General features: G+C 31.0%; 1 protein-coding gene across 5 annotated transcripts in view; it reads left to right on the top strand.

The window, feature by feature from the left end:
- LOC134690641 (protein FAM167B-like) overlaps nucleotides 1–18,770 on the top strand; it is a 31,217-nt gene extending 12,447 nt beyond the window's left edge. For 4 of the 5 annotated variants that reach the window (XM_063550622.1, XM_063550623.1, XM_063550624.1 and 1 more), the window contains exons 2-3: nucleotides 13,897–14,476; nucleotides 17,401–18,770. In XM_063550622.1, the coding sequence (XP_063406692.1) occupies nucleotides 13,964–14,476; nucleotides 17,401–17,652 (765 nt within the window). In that variant the 5' untranslated portion in view covers nucleotides 13,897–13,963 and the 3' untranslated portion in view covers nucleotides 17,653–18,770. Of the gene's footprint in view, nucleotides 1–3,005; nucleotides 3,157–13,896; nucleotides 14,477–17,400 lie in introns of those variants that run through there. The other variant, XM_063550626.1, reaches the window with a different exon arrangement.
- Nucleotides 18,771–20,530: the final 1,760 nt, after the last annotated feature.

Genomic DNA, 20,530 nt, shown 5'->3' with positions numbered 1-20,530 from the left:
GATCGTTTTCTGAACATTTTTAACAATTAATCAATTATTCTATATTTTTATCAATTTGAAGATTACAGGGTGTTTTTTTTTGTTTGTTGGAAAATTGAATTGTGTGTACAGTTTTATGTATTCAAAGATAAAAAAAAATCGTTTTTAATGTTTGATTCTAGGATCTTTTTTTCATATTTGTATTATACAGCCTATGTATATAATCTTATGGCAATACGTTTGCCTCGAGCGGAATAAAGATCGTTGGTTCGATCTGCCAGCCGTGTGTCAAACTGCTATTTTCTGCTTTCCGCCAAGAACGTTTTAGAAAATCTTGTACAATGCTTGGTATATACAAGTTCTACATTTACTTGTCCAATTAATAACAAGTCGTTCTTCTGGTCAGGGTTTCCAAAAAAAATAAACATGATATATTTATTATAATATACAACTTTTTCTAAATCCAATTCAACTATGAAAATTTCAAATATTTGCCACTGGACATTACACACCCATCATTTAGTCATTTTTTCAATCTCCTATACTTTTTACTATAGTGGTTCATGCATTTGTAGTCCAAATAAAAACAAAAATCGCTATTTTTTCGAAGTTAAGCAACATAAAGATGACTTGGAGACTAAAACAGCGATACAAGCGTTGTTCCTATGCTCTTTGTGTGTTTTGCTGTGCATGTACTGATTTTGTGATTTTGGTGAATATCCAATTGCAGTGGCGGATCCAGAAATTTCAATCAATGGGACAGGGGACCCTGACTGCTAAGAAAGGGTCTGCTCCAGTCATGCTTGATTCCCTATACGATCAGCCAAGTTTTTTCCCTCAAAAGGGGGAGGATGGAGGCTGCCCCATAAATACTCCTCCTCATAGCCTTTCTTTTCTAATATAGGAATTAATGTTTTTATTTTCTTCTTCTATTTTATATACTCCAACTACTTTTGTTAAATTAAACCCAATTAATTTTCTTACGTAAAAGTTGAATTATTTCTATACATGAATATTATATCAAAATTTGAACAGCGTAGAGTATTATTACTGTATCTGAATTATTATTACAGGTCGGTGTAGATTTAAATTCATTATTTAACCAAAACAGTGTTACATTCTACACCGATACGATCTTTTGTGTGCTAAATATTGTAATGACTATGGAGATTTAATAATGAACGGCGGTAGATTGGAAGAAAGTGCCAAAAATTGATATAACCTTTAAATACAACCCTTTTTTTTTTAATTCACGACGGATTATTAAGAAAACGACGCATTGTTAAGGATGCTTTACAAATTGTACTGTGTCTTTCTAGCTCTTATAATATGAACTGTGGTAGATTGGACAAAAGTGCCAACTATTTATATAACATTTAAATACAACCCTTATTTTCTGAATCCATGACGGATTGTTAAGAAAACGGCCCATTGTGAGGGATGCTTTACAAGTTTTAACTAACTCTGTTTTCTATACCTTGTTGAAAGTCCATTCTTCTACCCTATCGGAGGGTCTGTACGTGGGGGTCTTTGTTTCTATATACTTTAAATGTTTAGGCCGTTATTCTATATTCTTAATAAATTATTAATTTATCTACTCTTTGTATTAGTTGTTTAGCACCAACTTATTATTTATTCTATGTGTTTTAGTATCCAATTATTTTCTACTATTCTTTATAATTTAGGTCCATTTTGTTTTTCTATTATTTTTTTAACCACTTTATCTGTACACTCAATCCATCGTTTCTCTATTTTGAACTTCCAATCTGTACTTCAAACTCAGTAGAAGATCTACTATAAACATGATATACTTGGTGTACTCGAACAAAACATAAACCAGTGGTTTATAACAACACCATCATTAAGGTCACTTAAGTACATAATGAAACATCTTCAATATACCTACATTGAATTCAGTGTCCTTATTTTTTCAAATATATGACGTTAATCCCTCCTCTGACAATTTATTTCTGTCATCTTTAAAAAAACAAATTTTAATTATTTAGAAATATTTTTCAAAATATTTTGACGCTATTGTTGTATACATCCCGTTTATAAATATAGGCAGTAAATTGTGATATCTTCCGTGATATAAGATAAGATAAGATAAGATAGTAAAAAATATTGGCGGAAAATCCAAATAATAGAATTGTTACTAAATAAAAAAAATAAACTAATTGAAGCATGAACGTACATTGACAAAATATTTTTTGTGCATGACAACTTGTCTCTGATAGTGATCTTTCCATTTCAATCTCCGGGTTATGATATCTATGCATTTCGGGGAATTGTGTGCAAGTTGGGCTTAAGAGCATGCATACATACGATAAAGTTTTAATCCCACGGTGATATATTGATAATGTGAAATAATAAATGACACTGCATGTGGTTCTTTTATAGTTAAATTGAATATAATATTTAAGATATTTACTGAATATTTTTATTTTTTGGACATTAATATCCTTTCACTACAAATCAAGGATTCAAATTGTGATATTTGAGACTGGACGCTTAACACCGATCCGTCATTTCTTGTTAAATATTGTAGTTAATTAGGTAAACAATGACAAAAAGAATTTAATCAATCGGCTACATTGACTTTTTGGAAATAATTCTTTGTGAATCACTTAACGAGCTTATTGTTCCGGCAATAATAAGTCTTTTCTCTTCTCATGCAGACTTTCAGTTTCCTCCTTAAAACGAAGTGTCATGTTGGCTGTATGAAATATTACACAGCTCAAGATCAAACATTTTGAAATTACAAGTTTAAACTACGATTTTTATCTTGTATATTATATTCTTTTATTATAGAGCAGACACACTTCAAATTAAAGGATATATATATATCTATACCATATTAATCATTTTTATTTTAGTACCGGGGTCTTAAGGTTACTTCTATATTACCCAATTTTCCATACTTATAATAATTGTTTATGACAATAAATGGTATCGTTTTTCTACATTGATCTATAATGGGACTAATCGCTTTGTTTTGTGTTTGTATATTTTAAACTGGATCACTGCTCAGGGTAATGTCGAATTCAGTTCAACCTTAGGTTATAGACCACAAAGAAGAATATAAAAGGAAATATTTGTTTATAAACAAAGACACACGAACAAGTGATTTTTTATTATTTGAGATTTACAGGGAGACAAGAAAACTACATCTGCCAGGTATGTGAATTTTAAGAGTTTTTCTTCGAATATTTAATATGGAGAAATGGTGCCACTACTATGTTTAGATTTTAGTCTAGGTTTTTTTTCTATATGTCCAACGCCGTTATATTACATTAGGTTCAGAGGTTAGAAACCTATTGTTAATCGTCATTCGTAATTTCTAAATTTACCCTCTGTTCCGGTATTTGTGTCACTCTCATAAAATTATTCCTTCGTATGAAGAAAATATCAATGAGGTAGAATAAGTTGTATGGTACTATTGCTGATTAGGAACCAACCCATTTACCATTTTTCTTAGGTTTAAGTGTCCCTATTCAGTAAGAAAGACGAAATTCCAACACTCGGCATCAGACCCAACTATCACCTTGCTTTTCGATCGAACGTGACTGTGTATTTATACATCCAGCGCAGCCAAAGGGCAAACTCTTCTAATGTCGCGCGGTAGAAGCTCAGATAAAATGTTCTTTATCTCTATAGCGGCGAGAAACAAACTTCACCAAATTGACTATTCTGTCACTGCATGCACGGCGTGCGCCTGACAATGTGTTAAAACAAACAAAATTAAGATGTTTGTCATATACATGAATATTTAAAAGTGAAGGTTTGAATCGGGTGTCTATAGATTATATTTTTAGATGATTGTCTTACTCTTTGAACAAATTTACGACTACTGATAAGAAGATAGAATTGAGTAGAGTAAGGCTTTCCAATTCCTAAATGTCCGTTGATAGTACGATTCTTTCCTTGTGGTTTTATATGATAGGATCTGGAAATTAAACATTTTGCCAAATTTTCTTGACATTCCGTTTGGTGGTATTAGTTTATGACCACATAATCGTACCAAGCACTTAATGGTATACATTGTCGGAATCTAATCTGTTATGCATTATGTAAAGGTTAATATCTTATCTTTGATCTTTTCTAATGACTCTTTTGTTTTTGTCAATATAACGGAACTATAAACGACTGCCATACAAGTTGGAGGTTTAGTTAGCTATAAAACCAGGTTTAATTCACCACTTCCTCGAAAAATGTTTGTACTAAGTTAGGAATATGACCTTCACAATCTAAAGCAAGTAAAAATATCTTAGGTTTTATGACCTTTGCGGAATGATTAAAAATAAAATACATCTTCTAGTCCCCGACTTCAAACAAAACATTCATTAGTAAAGATAAAAGATAAAATACCTAACCTTTTGACCGTTTTTATCGCCATTGTGTTAAGGACTGTACATTTTCTGGTGAACTATGACAAAGCTTATTTACATGTCGCTTAAGTGCACAAAAACATTAAAATCATATTAATTAGGAAATGATTTTAAGCTTTTTACCCTGTATTTATCTGTACAGACAGATACTGTATTCTCTAAAATCATGTGACAAAGGTACAGAGACAGAACTATATTTATATTTAACATACAACGCTTAAGGTGAATCAAACATAAAGTAAATTTATACAAAAATGACAATAAAAATAATATTAATAATAATAATGATAAGTGGAAAATAAATATGTATAATAAAATTTCCATTATAACCATTAACCTTGTTCACTGACTTTTCCATGTATTACTCTTGTACAGTGTTTTAACATAGATATCCTTTATGTATTAAACAGAGTGAAATATAACTGTATTTGGTCTCATGTAAGGATATGACAGAATAAGACGTGTGCTGTCGTTTTCTTACGCTGGGTATTTTATAATTTAAAGGCAAGGTCAATCAAAATTTTGGAAGGGGGTGGGGCATGAGTATTTATTCGCAGACATAACATTTATTTCAATCTGCTGCTATGCTTATTGCGCGCGAATTTCGTCATTTTTTTTAGCAGTGTTAGTTCTGTTTGCATTTGTTTATCTCTCGGGATGATGTTTTGAGTTCATGCGATGTAAAGTACCCACATATCAAACAATACCAGATCTTCAATTCCGCAACAACAAACAATTGTCATATTCTGCATCGATGCAGGTGTGCTTTACTAAGGGATCTTACGTAACCATGGTAACTGTATCGTATTGTGTTTGTTAGAAGTGTTACATGGATACCAATATATTATCAAAATTACATTTTAGAAACAGGTCGATAATTTCAAAAGGGAAGGGAACACCAAAACAATAAGAAAATGTAACACTGTCTACAACCATATTATCATGCTTATACCTATAGCAACTTAATAATTTTACAAAAATGTTTACAAGTTTGACCCTCACACTATTTCCAGCTAAATGTCATATACGATTTCTTATTCATCTCTTACAGATATAAATTATTATTTTATAAGTACTATTCGTTATACGGTTGTCAAATTCCATTATAAACATTCGAATTCTATACTTAAACGCCTAGTTCACCTAATCTCAGTTGTCTATTGAAAAACCATGCTGTGAAACAAAATGACAAAAAGATGAGTACTGTAATTCAATTTTAAATATTACCTAGCAGACTACGTTATTTCTTCTAGAGATAAATATTACCTAGCAGACTACGTTATTTCTTCTAGAGATACTTGATATACTTCAATTTTAAATATTACCTAGCAGACTACGTTATTTCTTCTAGAGATACTTGATATACTTATATTTTAAATATTACCTAGCAGACTACGTTATTTCTTCTAGAGATACTTGATATAATTCAATTTTAAATATTACCTAGCAGACTACGTTATTTCTTCTAGAGATACTTGATATATTTCAATTTTAAATATTACCTAGCAGACTACGTTATTTCTTCTAGAGATACTTGATATACTTCAATTTTAAATATTACCTAGCAGACTACGTTATTTCTTCTAGAGATACTTGATATACTTATATTTTAAATATTACCTAGCAGACTACGTTATTTCTTCTAGAGATACTTGATATAATTCAATTTTAAATATTACCTAGCAGACTACGTTATTTCTTCTAGAGATACTTGATATATTTCAATTTTAAATATTACCTAGCAGACTACGTTATTTCTTCTAGAGATACTTGATATACTTCAATTTTAAATATTACCTAGCAGACTACGTTATTTCTTCTAGAGATACTTGATATACTTATATTTTAAATATTACCTAGCAGACTACGTTATTTCTTCTAGAGATACTTGATATAATTCAATTTTAAATATTACCTAGCAGACTACGTTATTTCTTCTAGAGATACTTGATATATTTCAATTTTAAATATTACCTAGCAGACTACGTTATTTCTTCTAGAGATACTTGATATAATTCAATTTTAAATATTACCTAGCAGACTACGTTATTTCTTCTAGAGATACTTGATATACTTATATTTTAAATATTACCTAGCAGACTACGTTATTTCTTCTAGAGATACTTGATATAATTCAATTTTAAATATTACCTAGCAGACTACGTTATTTCTTCTAGAGATACTTGATATATTTCAATTTTAAATATTACCTAGCAGACTACGTTATTTCTTCTAGAGATACTTGATATATTTCAATTTTAAATATTACCTAGCAGACTACGTTATTTCTTCTAGAGATACTTGATATACTTATATTTTAAATATTACCTAGCAGACTACGTTATTTCTTCTAGAGATACTTGATATAATTCAATTTTAAATATTACCTAGCAGACTACGTTATTTCTTCTAGAGATACTTGATATACTTATATTTTAAATATTACCTAGCAGACTACGTTATTTCTTCTAGAGATACTTGATATACTTATATTTTAAATATTACCTAGCAGACTACGTTATTTCTTCTAGAGATACTTGATATACTTATGTAAATATTACCTAGCAGACTACGTTATTTCTTCTAGAGATACTTGATATACTTATATTTTAAATATTACCTAGCAGACTACGTTATTTCTTCTAGAGATACTTGATATAATTCAATTTTAAATATTACCTAGCAGACTACGTTATTTCTTCTAGAGATACTTGATATATTTCAATTTTAAATATTACCTAGCAGACTACGTTATTTCTTCTAGAGATACTTGATATATTTCAATTTTAAATATTACCTAGCAGACTACGTTATTTCTTCTAGAGATACTTGATATACTTATATTTTAAATATTACCTAGCAGACTACGTTATTTCTTCTAGAGATACTTGATATAATTCAATTTTAAATATTACCTAGCAGACTACGTTATTTCTTCTAGAGATACTTGATATACTTATATTTTAAATATTACCTAGCAGACTACGTTATTTCTTCTAGAGATACTTGATATACTTATGTAAATATTACCTAGCAGACTACGTTATTTCTTCTAGAGATACTTGATATAATTCAATTTTAAATATTACCTAGCAGACTACGTTATTTCTTCTAGAGATACTTGATATATTTCAATTTTAAATATTACCTAGCAGACTACGTTATTTCTTCTAGAGATACTTGATATAATTCAATTTTAAATATTACCTAGCAGACTACGTTATTTCTTCTAGAGATACTTGATATAATTCAATTTTAAATATTACCTAGCAGACTACGTTATTTCTTCTAGAGATACTTGATATAATTCAATTTTAAATATTACCTAGCAGACTACGTTATTTCTTCTAGAGATACTTGATATAATTCAATTTTAAATATTACCTAGCAGACTACGTTATTTCTTCTAGAGATACTTGATATACTTATATTTTAAATATTACCTAGCAGACTACGTTATTTCTTCTAGAGATACTTGATATAATTCAATTTTAAATATTACCTAGCAGACTACGTTATTTCTTCTAGAGATACTTGATATACTTATATTTTAAATATTACCTAGCAGACTACGTTATTTCTTCTAGAGATACTTGATATACTTATGTAAATAGAGTATTTATTGAATTTATGAAATACAAATTAACTATATAGATAGGAATTTACTAGTTTATTCGAAAGAAATAACACCACAGGGAAGTACATCAACAACATGAACAAGGTAACATTAAAAATATATCTGTTTTTTTTAATTCATGGCCGCAGACGACTCACTAGGTGTTTTGTATGAAGGCACTTGATATTTTATGTCTAACGTCCTTGTAAATTACATGTCATTCATACCATACATTATGAGTTGATGCAATTTGATACTCATTTACCATATACTGGTTTTAAGACCAATTTCGTGTTTAAATATCCTACAGTTTAAAGTTAGACAATTCGTACATATGGTCTCCATTTCTGCTTTAAGTTTGAGCTTTTTCACCCTAGCTGAAGATATTAAGTTGTATTGTAATGTCTCCTTTTTTGCAGGACATCTGTGCTGGAAGTACAATTTTCTATTTTTGGTTGGCCGGCTCCTAGCTTTTTATTATACATGTCACCCTGCATGATAATTATAAACCTCCACTGTCCCCCTCTCTCTCTCTCTCTCTCTCTCTCTCTCTCTCATGCCAAAACTATTCACTTTCGCAAGGTACTTTAACGTTGTGATAATGGCGTTTAAAGAAGTCACTGATGAGTCTTTTGTGTACGAAACGTGCGTCTGTCGTATCAAATTATAATCCTGGTACCTTTGAAACTATTTCTAACATTGAGTTATTATTTCATCGGTCATCTGACAGTTCAAAATAATGAAACGTGTAAAGTATTGAATGGAACGTCTACCATCTTATTGTTAACAAATATTTAAAAAAACAAACAATCATCTGCATATTTTCAAGATTTCTCTTAAACACCAGATTATGTAATTTCAAATGTACAAAATGTAAATTTAACTACTTGATAATGGATAGAACTGTTTTTTGCACACTGAAGCTATTTTAGATCATGTCTCGCCAAACATCCAAACTTGCCAATTTATGCTGTATCTTCACTTACTAAAATTCCGAACTGCAAACGAAGGCAAATCGGCCAAATATTTTACGAGTTTTAAACATCACCGTCTTAATTATCATAATGACTATCTCTTTAGTTTATATTTTGAACAATAAATGTCATAAATACTAATTGAAGAAGACGTGTTGTCAGTACAGACCAAGTGTTGCTGTGCATTACGTTTAAAGCATACATTTACTTTTACCTTTTCTTATATATCTACTGGTATAAAACAATCAAACATGTCATGTTCAAAATAATATAAAACATAATAACTTGTGCAATTTGCTATCTTACAAGCATACTCTAGGTCTTGACCAAAGTTTAAATTATGTTGAAAAGTGAAACAGTTTCAGACTTTACCATAATTTTACCACATTGTCATTTGAAGATTCTCCATAATGTCAAAACAATTGTGAATTTGGTACATTTTTAAGTATTTTCGAAATCCTTGCGTTTTGTCAGATTTGTTTTCTTTTATGAAATTCGGTATTAAACTTCCAGTTTTGTATTTGAACGTGGTAGAAGGGAAATGGTAAGAATAATAATATGGATATAAACTTATAATAAATACCTGGACTAAATATTTATATACGCCAGACGCGCGTTTCGTCTACAAAAGACTCACTAATGACGCTCGAATGGAATTATGATATCCTGATAACTAAAAAAACATAAAATACATATAGAGTGGAATGAATTTTACCCATGCTATCTTTGATACTTTCGATATATCTGTCAACTTAAGAATATTTACATATTTTAATGATTTAAAATTTCAATTTCACACTTGGTTATGTAATAGGACTTGTACAAAATGTAATAACTGTACGAGAGTCTTTTCATTGAGACTTATACCGCATATCTATGATAACAAAACTGCATGAACATAGTTTTTTTTGCAATACTTGATATTAGTATTGAGGACCATTCAAACTTTTAATATTTTGGTGTATCTATGCATGGTGTATCTACAGTTTAAATTATTCCGATGTGCAAATTTAGGCACACCCTATCTCTCTAATTATGTTCTCTTTCTTTTTATACGATAATGAACTTTCAATTGTATTTTGATATAATGTAAGAAAAGATATAAAAAATGTTGTTCACATTTATTCGGGATATCATCGGCGAATTGACAATTACAAACTTAAAATATAAAAGATTGAATGATATGTCAAGTATGCTATTGTTGTATACAAATTTTGTCTTTTGACAATACATAATTTAATTTGAAAAGAGTAAAGTTGTGAATAGTCTAAGACAAAATCTTGATGTGACACTATCATTCCTTCATTTAATATAATGTAACAACGTGTCAGTACTGTGTTACTTTCCACAATGCTAAAAGATAACTCTTTTTTTCTTTTTCTTATTTATTTAGTATAATAATTAAATGAACAATACTTTTATGTCATTTATAAACTGAAATTATATATCCTTAACATATGTCCTGATGCACTTGGACATATTTTAAGCGTTTACTTTTTTCCATTGCAAATTTAGGTTATATTTAAATAGCATACCGTTTTAGAATTGTAGACATCTTCATGTTCAAACCTTTGGTACTAAGACTTAGTTTTGATACCAAAACCGTTTTTTTTTTATATATGGCTAGTCTTGTTCCAACTGCATAAGATGAGAGTTTAAAAGGAATCTGATGTACAGTAGTTGTCGTTTGTTTATTTAGTTCTCGTTTTTTTAAAGAATTGATCGTTGTTTTTCCCGTTTGAATGGTTTTACATTACTAATTTTTGGGCACCTTTATAGTTAGCTGTTCGGCGTGAGCCAAGGCTCCGTGTTGAAGGCCGTGCCTTGACCTCTAAAGGTTTACTTTTATAAATTGTTATTTGGATAGATAGTTGTCTCATTGGCACTCATACCACATCTTCCTACATCTATCTTATCAATTAAAGAAATAAAATAGGCCTTTGAATATGATAACTTTGTAATTGATATTTATAAATGTATGATTTAAGTATATTTTTTCTGATTTTTTAATAGCGGACCTCTTGTACGTTTGTGGGCACCTCCCATTCTGAAAATCACATATCCCTCAGAGACGGAATGCTATATTACATAATACAGTTATATATCTTTGTAATTTTATAATAAACTTCTAGTGTCATTTTAACATAGTGAAAATGAAGTTGTAAGAAGATTTATCATAGACTGAGTTATCATTTCATCGACAAACTGACATTTCAAAACATTTAATATAGAGAGGGGAACAGAATCATTGATACTTAAAAGATATCACCTGTTTAAACAAATCCAGATCATCTACATAACTTCAAGATTTATAATTTCACACTTGGTTATGTAATTTGAAATGCACAAAATGTGAATATAACTGCGTGATAATGAATTGCACTGCATGTCTTATCGCCTTTTTGTAATACTTTCTATCTTATATAATTTCTCGAGAATCATTCAAACTTGTAAATGTTAAGCTGTATCGTTAGTTACAAATGTTATTATCTAAAAATGAAAGCACCTCATCCAAATAATTCACGAGTTTAAAACACCCCCGTCTTAATCATGCATTGACTATCTATCTATATACATAATTATATTTTGAAGACCATCTGTAGAATATACTAAACGATGAAGCCAGAGTGCCAGTATAGAGTTACTTTTCATAATTTTAAAACATACCATTTTGGGTTTTTCCCTATTTATACTGATAAACCACAAGCAGAGGTATAAACCAATGCAGTGATGTAAAAAATTAAAACAGCACGTTGTAAATCTTATGCGTTCGACGCATTTCTGGTATTTGACTACATTCTTTAAATTTGACCGTGACTGACAGGTTCCTTTAATTTTGTTAGGAGTACCTCTCTTTTTAAAATTCATAAATTCACCACTGCTCTTTCTATCTCTCTTACACGTATTAAAAGAGAAATTTCAAAAGATAAAATATATAGATAGAAATAGAATGTTAACCATGTATTCATTGAAAACTTAACACTATCCCGACCCGAAGAAGATACTGTGTGCAAATTAATGTTCTTATTAATTGCCGAAATGGTGTGAGATTCAAATTTTCAGTAGTGGTTTCTGTATCTTCTTAAAATATCTCTCTCTCTCTCTCTCTCTCTCTCTCTCTCTCTCTCTCATGGGGTAAGTCATAAAGAAAAGTTTGTAACATTGAGTTGTGGTTTCATCGGTAAGCAAACAATTTAAAAACATAAAATGTATAAAGAATGGAATTAAATGTTATCCATGCTATCAATGATACTTAACGGATATCACCTGTTTAAACAAACTAAGATCATCTTCATATCATCAAGATTTATAATTTCACACCTAGTTATGTAATTTCAAATGTACAAAATGTAAATATAACTGCATGATAATAAATATTACTACAGATTAATCAATAACAATGCATGTTTTATGGCTTTTTTTTTTAAAAAACTCTCTATTTTATATCATATTTCGCGAATCATTGTATCTACATTTACAGAATAGAAACACTACAGCTAAAACTGAGATGGGTTTTATCGTCGATTTGACATTTACAAAAATGAAATGTTAAGAGTGAAATTTAATGTTGAAACTAAATCCAGATCATCTACATATTCGAGCGTCACTGATGAGTCTTTCGTAGACGGAACGCGCGTCTGGCGTATATACTAAATTTGGTCCTGGTATCTATGATGAGTTTATTCTTAAGATTTCTCATTTCATACCTGATTATGCAATTCGAATTGCACAAAATTGTAAATAGCATGATAAAGAATAGAATCGCATGTTTATTTTTTTGTGTAATACTAATGATAGTTTAGAACCTTTTAATACTGTGCTGTATCTACAGTTACAAATATTCTGAATGTATCTGCAAATGTGGGGCATCATCCAAATATTTCACGGGTTTTAAACATCAGTGTCTTCTGTTATTTTTTAAAGAGAAAATATCGATAATAATGATTGATGAAGATGACGTGCCAGTATAATGTTACTGTTTAAATACTAGAACACACTTCCCTTCCTTTTTCTTGGTTTTCTAAGTCTTTTTATTTGTTTTGTATATGAAAGGGAAAAAAAGCAAAAACAAAAAGGATTTTTGGAAACATTTTGGATTTATTAAAACATTAAAAGCACATGACTTGATTTCATTTACAGTTCCAGTTACTTCTGGTCACACTCTTCCAGTTGAGATGACCAACGGTTTTGATTTATAAAAGTGTAGGACATCTTATATCGTCAAACATAAGTACCTCTTTTAATTGGAATGTAAAAACAAAGCTGTTATAAAAACCTTGACTTTTCAAAACAATGAGATTCAAAGTATTAAAGAATAGAAAGAAAAAATACAATAACTGTGAAAAAATTCATTAACTGAAAAATACATTAACTGTGAAAAAATACAGAAATGACAATCTGGCCACGCTTAGATTCAAATGTGCACAATGCAATTCAGAAGTGCTTCTGGAACAACGACATTTGAGAAGCCGAACAGGTGAAATGCAAAAAAAATAAAAACAGCATTTAATTTGTTATGCATTGTCATTGTGATTTGTCTTTTATTTCAGTTTTCAGTATATATACTGGATCTAAAAAGTAAAATAACAAAAATACTAAACTCCGAGGAAAATTCAAAACGGAAGGACCGTCATCAAATGACAAAATAAAAAGCTCAAAAACATAAAAACAAAGAAAAGAAATACCAACTGTCATATTCCTGACTTGGTACACGCACTTTGTAATGCAGAATATGGTAGATCAAACCTGGTTTTATAGCTAGCTAAACCTCTCAAACTTATTACTAGGGTATTGGTTTGATTGATATCATACCATGGAAAGTAAATAGTCACACATTACTGGTTGTAAATATTGCTTTACAGCTACACTTATATTTAGGTAATAATTGATCCACTCCTCTAACTTCTATTTTCATTTGTTTTTATTGTTTCTCTTGCAGACTTATTGATTGTTATCTAATCGAAGCAATGAAGGCGTTTGCTGTTGTTAAAAGATGATCATTTTCGATGTTACATGTACCGCCATCAAACAAAAAGGAAAGTACTAACATGAAAGAATACCGTCGACCGTCGTTGTCTGTTATCGATGAAAAGGGAAGTGACGACGATTTCGTTATACCAGCCATTAAGGTGTCAAGTTGTGACGATCTGGATCAGAACAGAAATGAAAGATTTAGCTCATTAAATGGACTCTTATCTACTTTTCATTCAGAAGGAGATTCATTAAAACCAGGTAGTGATCTGATAAAGAGCCATAGTGACTCGTTTCAGTTGGGTTGTGATTCGGGAAAATCCGGAAGTGAATCCGATTTGTCACGATTAAAAAATACAGCACACAGACTAAACTTAGGAACAAGAAGACCTAGTTACATTGAGTGGCAGGAAAAATATATGAATCGATCAAGACGTCGGTCGAAACCGGAACTTGTGACAGATCCCGATTTAAGCGGGAAAGACACTTTAACTGTAGAACGTAAAGAAAAAATAAATCAAGCATTGGACTGGTTACGGGAGGAACTGGTAAGTTTTTTTTCTATACTTCGTTTGAACGATATATCTTCAGGTTTTGTCAGTAGTAAATTTTAAAAAGAGGGAGGTGTCATGAGCAGGTGAAACACATGGATTTCAATCATTAATGAATGTGCGTTTAGGCTAACAAGTCATTTATACAAGAGGGGCGAAAGATAACAGAAGGACAGTCAAACACGTAGATCGAAAATTAACTGACAACGCCATGGCTAAAAACTAAAATGACAAACAGACAAATAATAGTATACAAGACACAATATAGTAAACTAAATACTAAGCAACACGTTTGTTTTTGTCCCTATTGATCTTTAATCAAAACTGGGTTTTGGAAGAGAATGTTAAAAAAACTTGAGTACATGGTTTACTGCAAATAAAAAAGTTGTAGTATAAACAACAGATATGCGTATTGATAACTGATATACAAAGATTCAGTTCAATGATTCATCTACATTTGTGTGTGTATTCCATGCAAACAATTACATGCAGTACACGTAATCAAAATGAAAAATGGAATTGTGTTCTGTCACATCTACTTTTGCGATACGTAAGAACAAAATGTTATGTTCTAAACACAAAATTGATAGATTTTAGACATGATAATTTGAAATCATTTAAACGACAGTAATGCGTAAATATTTAGACTTTTATTTTCCTAAAGTGACATTTCTCTCTTTATTTAATCTCGAAATGCGTCTTATTTTATCGTTTATTTTATAAACAGTCAATACTAGGGGTAGTTATTTTGATCTTGTTTCGTTAGATCAATGAAATATAACATGCATTTACCGTTCACTTGGTATCATTTAAGCCATGCTGACAGAAGTATACTTGTTTATGTTAGTACACTTAATCTTGATCTACCTTGCTCAAATCATACATTTCAAGATTAAATAGAAAAAGTAAAATCACAAAAAAACTGAACTTAGAGGAAAATCAATTCGGAAAATCCATAATCACATGGCAAAATCAATAACAAAACGCATAAAAAACGAATGGACAAGAACTGTCATATTCCTGACTTGGTACAGGCATTTTCAAATGTAGAAAATGGTGGATTAAACCTGGTTCTATAACGCTAACCTTCTCAGTTTAATAACAGTCTCATCAAATTTCGTTATATTTACATTGATGCGTTAAACCACAATAAAAAAAATAGTCAAAATATTAGAATAATAATTGAAATTAATAACCAATTCTTCAGAGAACAATTGAAGGTCTTTCCACCTCAATAATTAGAATGAAATAAATAAAAGATGTTAGAATGGATCACTCCTTGTTGATGTATTTTGGTACCTCAACTGATATAGAAAAATAAGATTAATAGGTATATGCAGAAGACTTAATTGTTTTATAACGAACAAAAACAAATTTAAAGCAAAGGTCAAAATCTAGAACATCAAGTTGACCTTTGACCTTGACCTAAATTTCAAGGTCATAGGTCAGTGATCTCAAATCAAACGACCCCAGGTCAATCACTTGTATGATTGTAGAGAAATATCGATTTCAAATACAAAAGGGGGGAAAACTCCTAAAAGGGTTGACCAAAACACTGCGACTTAAATGGGTTGAAGTTGCCCCTTGTTGTAAACAGAAATTTGACAAACACATCGTATCATTAACTGTTACAGTTTCTTTTGAATATAGATTACAAGCAAATTCCAAAAATTTAGAATATGACCTTGACCTTCAACCTTGACCTCAAATTCAAGGTCATAGGTCAGTGAACTGAAATAGGAAGGCCCCAGGTCAATCACTTGTATGGTTGTGGAGAAATAATGATTTGAAATACAAAAGGGGAGAAAACTCCTAAAAGGATAAACCGAAACACTTCGACTGAAATAGGTTGAAGTTGCGCCTAATTGTGAACGGTAATTTGGCAAACACATCATATCATTAACTGTAACAGTTTCTTTTGAATAACGATAACAAGCAAAATTCTAAATTATAATATGACCTTGACCTTTGACCTTGACCTCAATTTCAAGGTCATGAGTCATTGAACTCAAATTAGAAGGTCCAAGGTCAATCACTTGTATGGTTGTGGAGAAATAATGATTTCAAATACATAAGGGGAGAAAACTCCTATAAGGGTTAACCAAAACACTTCGACTGAATAAGTTAAAGTTGCGCCTTATTGTAAACAGTGATTTTGAAAACATATCATATCATTAACTGTTACAGTTTCTTTTGAATAACGATAACAAGCAAAATTCAAAATTTATAACATGACCTTGACCTTTGACCTTGACCTCAATTTACTTTATATGGACCAAGGATTTCATATCAAAAGACTGTAGGCCTCTACAACTTAAACCGTATGAATTAACCCAACATATCGTATATTTTAAATTTTCAAAGGGAAATAACTCCCATAAGATGTCTTCTGATCACCTCGGTCAAACGAAAACAAACTATTCTTAAGAGTAGACAAACAATTTGGTGAAAACAGTTTGTAAAAATCTTATACGGTTTTAGAGATATAGCTATAACAAGAAAAAGGGGACGCGGGGAGATAACTCCTAATAGAAACCACATTTAAAAAAACGGGTTATCTTGTTTTTATATTTAAGTAGGTGCATGTGATTTGTAGCAGTTATCCTAACGTACTTAACCATTAAAAAATTGTTGTTTCGTAGCTATCTAGAAAGCAGCTAGGAATTTGAAATCCAGATTAAAAGTACACTTTATGATAAAAAAGTATTGAGTGATGTGTACTTCAAATAATGGTGCTGCTAGAATGTTTAAACTTGAACGATATCAGTAAATTGCCCCTCCCCTACGTTTCAGTCTATAACACCTTCGCCACTACATTGTTAATAATGTACACAAGATACAAACGATATATCCGTTTATCAATCTCTAAATAAAATATGCTATAAACTCATTACTTAAACGACAGCAATTTTATTTTTTAGCATGAAATGAGATCACAGGACCAAGAATTAGCACGAACATTATTAACATTGCGACAGGATATCAATCAGTTAAAATTAAAAAGAAGTTACGAAGAGCACAAGGACATGTTAGAGGGCGTGAAATGTGAAATGGAGGATGCCCAAGAAATGAAAGACATTTGCGATCTACCAATCGATACACCGGAAAATCCACTCAAAAGACTTGGGGTTACGCCCATGAATATATCATCAAGACGATTTTCTATATTTTAGTCAAATTTAAACCTATTGTTAATTACAGCCGCATAGGTTGGTGAAACATATATCTGCAAGCCCCGCCCAATATGATATATGTAGATAGTTAATTTGAATATTATACTCGAAAAATGTTTATTTCGATATTCAATTGTACCTGTAGATAGAAAAGCAATCTTAAAATGATCTCTTCAACTATGAAGAGTGCAAAGATCTAAAAAAAAAATATGTGACTGACCACTGGGCATTTGTATATTTTTAAAGAACATGAAATGTATTCCTCTCTTTTTCAAAAATCGGTATGAACGGTTTTTGATGGTAACTTACAGTTCGAAATGTGATCGTTCAACGTAATAAGTCTTCATTTAATAAACAGATTTAGTCTGCTCTTCTGGTAGAACTTAGTATACACATCGCCATTAAACAAATATATAAAAGAAGATGTCGTTTTTCTACCATTCACATGTATTTTGTAGAATTTTGCGGACTATGTTACAAGGGGCAAGCAATTCACGGATATTTGGACGACCAAAATAAATTTACAAAACACAAATAGAAGTTGCAATGTATCATAGATATATGCTGGTTTTGATGGTGACTGATACAAAAAGAAGACAAGTGGGTCAAATCAAGGTGTGAAATCTAGCTTTTAAGCATCCCTCTTATTCACCTTTCGTAAGTTGATTTTGAAATATGTCTTTTCATCTGAACCTGGGCCATTGGGATCAACGTCTCTGTTTGATTGTATGGTTTTATACTGCATTAAAGCCAAGCGACGCGGAATGGCCTGCCTTTCTCCGTTAGCAATTGTAACACTGCCTAACCTAAATAAAACAAAACCTCAAGGTTTCACAAGTTACTCAGGGTTATCCTTGAGTGCTAAAATATTAAAGTTTATATGTTCTTTTCTAGTCCGTTGATAATATGTACATATTTAGACAGTTGACCTGCAAGTCTATAACTTGTAAGCATGGAAGTAGAGTATACGTCCATGGTGTGAGTAAGCAGTTAGGTCCATTCTTCTCAACTCGGCCGATTCCGTACCCTCACAAAAGGAGAGTAGCGGATTCTACCGAGGATTGCCGAATGCAGTTAGGTCTTGTATGATTGGCAATGATCTCCATAGAAGATGTTTGTCATTTCAATTTTGTGTGTATGCATGCCAATAAACAGCAGATTGTCAAGTTCATCCGTTAGCGGCATATGGTGTTTTCTTGAAAATTAAATATTGAAGTAATTTTATGTTATAAAGATACCTCTTGTCTCTATATGATTAACATGTTATACATAAATAAAGCATTTATTCTGGATTTTCTACTTTCACTGAAGCCCCTTTAAAAAATCCATAAAAGAGAGGCGGAAGATGTCAGAGGTCCGGAAGGGTAAGCAGGTTCTTTTCCACATGTGGCACCAGTCCACAATGTTGCTTATGTAATAACAATCACAGTATGTAGTCTAATTCGGTAGGTCACGTTCATGAAAAGGTCACGGGATTGTAGTTACGACACAAGTAACATATCTGATATCATCTGTGAAATGGATATTCCATAACTGTCAATCAATTCATGTTGGCGTCCGTAAAATTTACGAAGGAAAGATTTCAACTTCACTATTTGGAACTCTTGGTTTAATAGCTTTCTTGTGAGCAGCAACCTTCTACTAAGGAAATCATGATAGAAAACACAAGCCCGGGAATATCGTATCAGTTGGGTGATATATACTCCGCATGCAGACGCTGCTGACATGTTGCTACAGAAATTAAAAGTTCACAATTGGGACGCTTAAATGATGTTTTTTGTCGTAAAGTTTTGTTTTCAACCAAGCCTCAGTGTCAATATTTATTGTAATTCAAGATATAAGGCAGACTTAAATGTATCTGTTGTATCCTTTATCTCAAATAGATAGGATAGATGCGTTCAACATAGTCACTAAATGTTGAATTATTTAGTCAGAGAAAATCATCAATATAGCTGAAAGTAAAGTTAAAGGATATTGCTAACTTCATTTCTTTCTACCTAAGAAGTTCCTGTATGAAGTCAGCTTCATAAAATTAAAGGAACAATCCGGCATATCATATAATAGTAATAGACAAGTTGTGTTGATTGATAAGCATGAATTTGATAGATTACTATTTATAAGTTATAAGTAAGCCTTGTCCTTGGGTCTATGTGAACGTTTTCTATTTTTTAGTTGTCATCACCTGTTCTTCGCAATCCGTCGTTCGTTTTCTTATCATAAAATATTCAGCCATTAAACTAATAGGCAAATTGAAATAAAGCATTTACCAAAACTATTCTATGACCATCTAGTTTAAGATTTACGTCTGATGATCCTGCTCAGCGATCAACTGGCATAACAGTCACTACTAAACATAAACCATTTTGGAAAATGTTGGAAAGCGGATTTTCAAAATGAATACTTAGCCTGTACTTACAAGAGTTGAAGAAAAAACTACAAGAGTTGCATAAGCTAGGATTAAAAATTCTGAAACATAAAATGAGTAAAATTAATAGTTGTATACCATAGTAAAAACTAAATATTCGCGCGACGAAGACCCCAATAAAAAAAGATATAAACAAGCGTAGCAACAGAGGAAAATGAATTGTTAACCCTCAAAAAGTGAGTCTATCCTTCCCCCAAGAATATCATATGGTCGTCCCATTATCTTGGCGACTTTTACCGGGTATACAGATAAAGAGAAACTGTAAATAGAACACAATTATCAACAGTACATGATCTTCAAATAAGTGTGCTCGTTAGGAAACATCAGTTGATTCTTCATAGGTTGAATTATGATTTTTTACTAATTTTTGTTTTACGGGAATTATATCTGATGACGTGAATCTTAAAAAAGTAAAATTGTGACAACATAACAATTTTAGACATATACTCAAGT

The sequence above is a fragment of the Mytilus trossulus genome, chromosome 11 (assembly GCF_036588685.1).
Source record: "Mytilus trossulus isolate FHL-02 chromosome 11, PNRI_Mtr1.1.1.hap1, whole genome shotgun sequence".
NCBI lineage: Eukaryota > Metazoa > Mollusca > Bivalvia > Mytilida > Mytilidae > Mytilus > Mytilus trossulus.
Note: the sequence above shows the minus strand (reverse complement) of the source record. Positions and strands in the feature narration are given on the sequence as shown.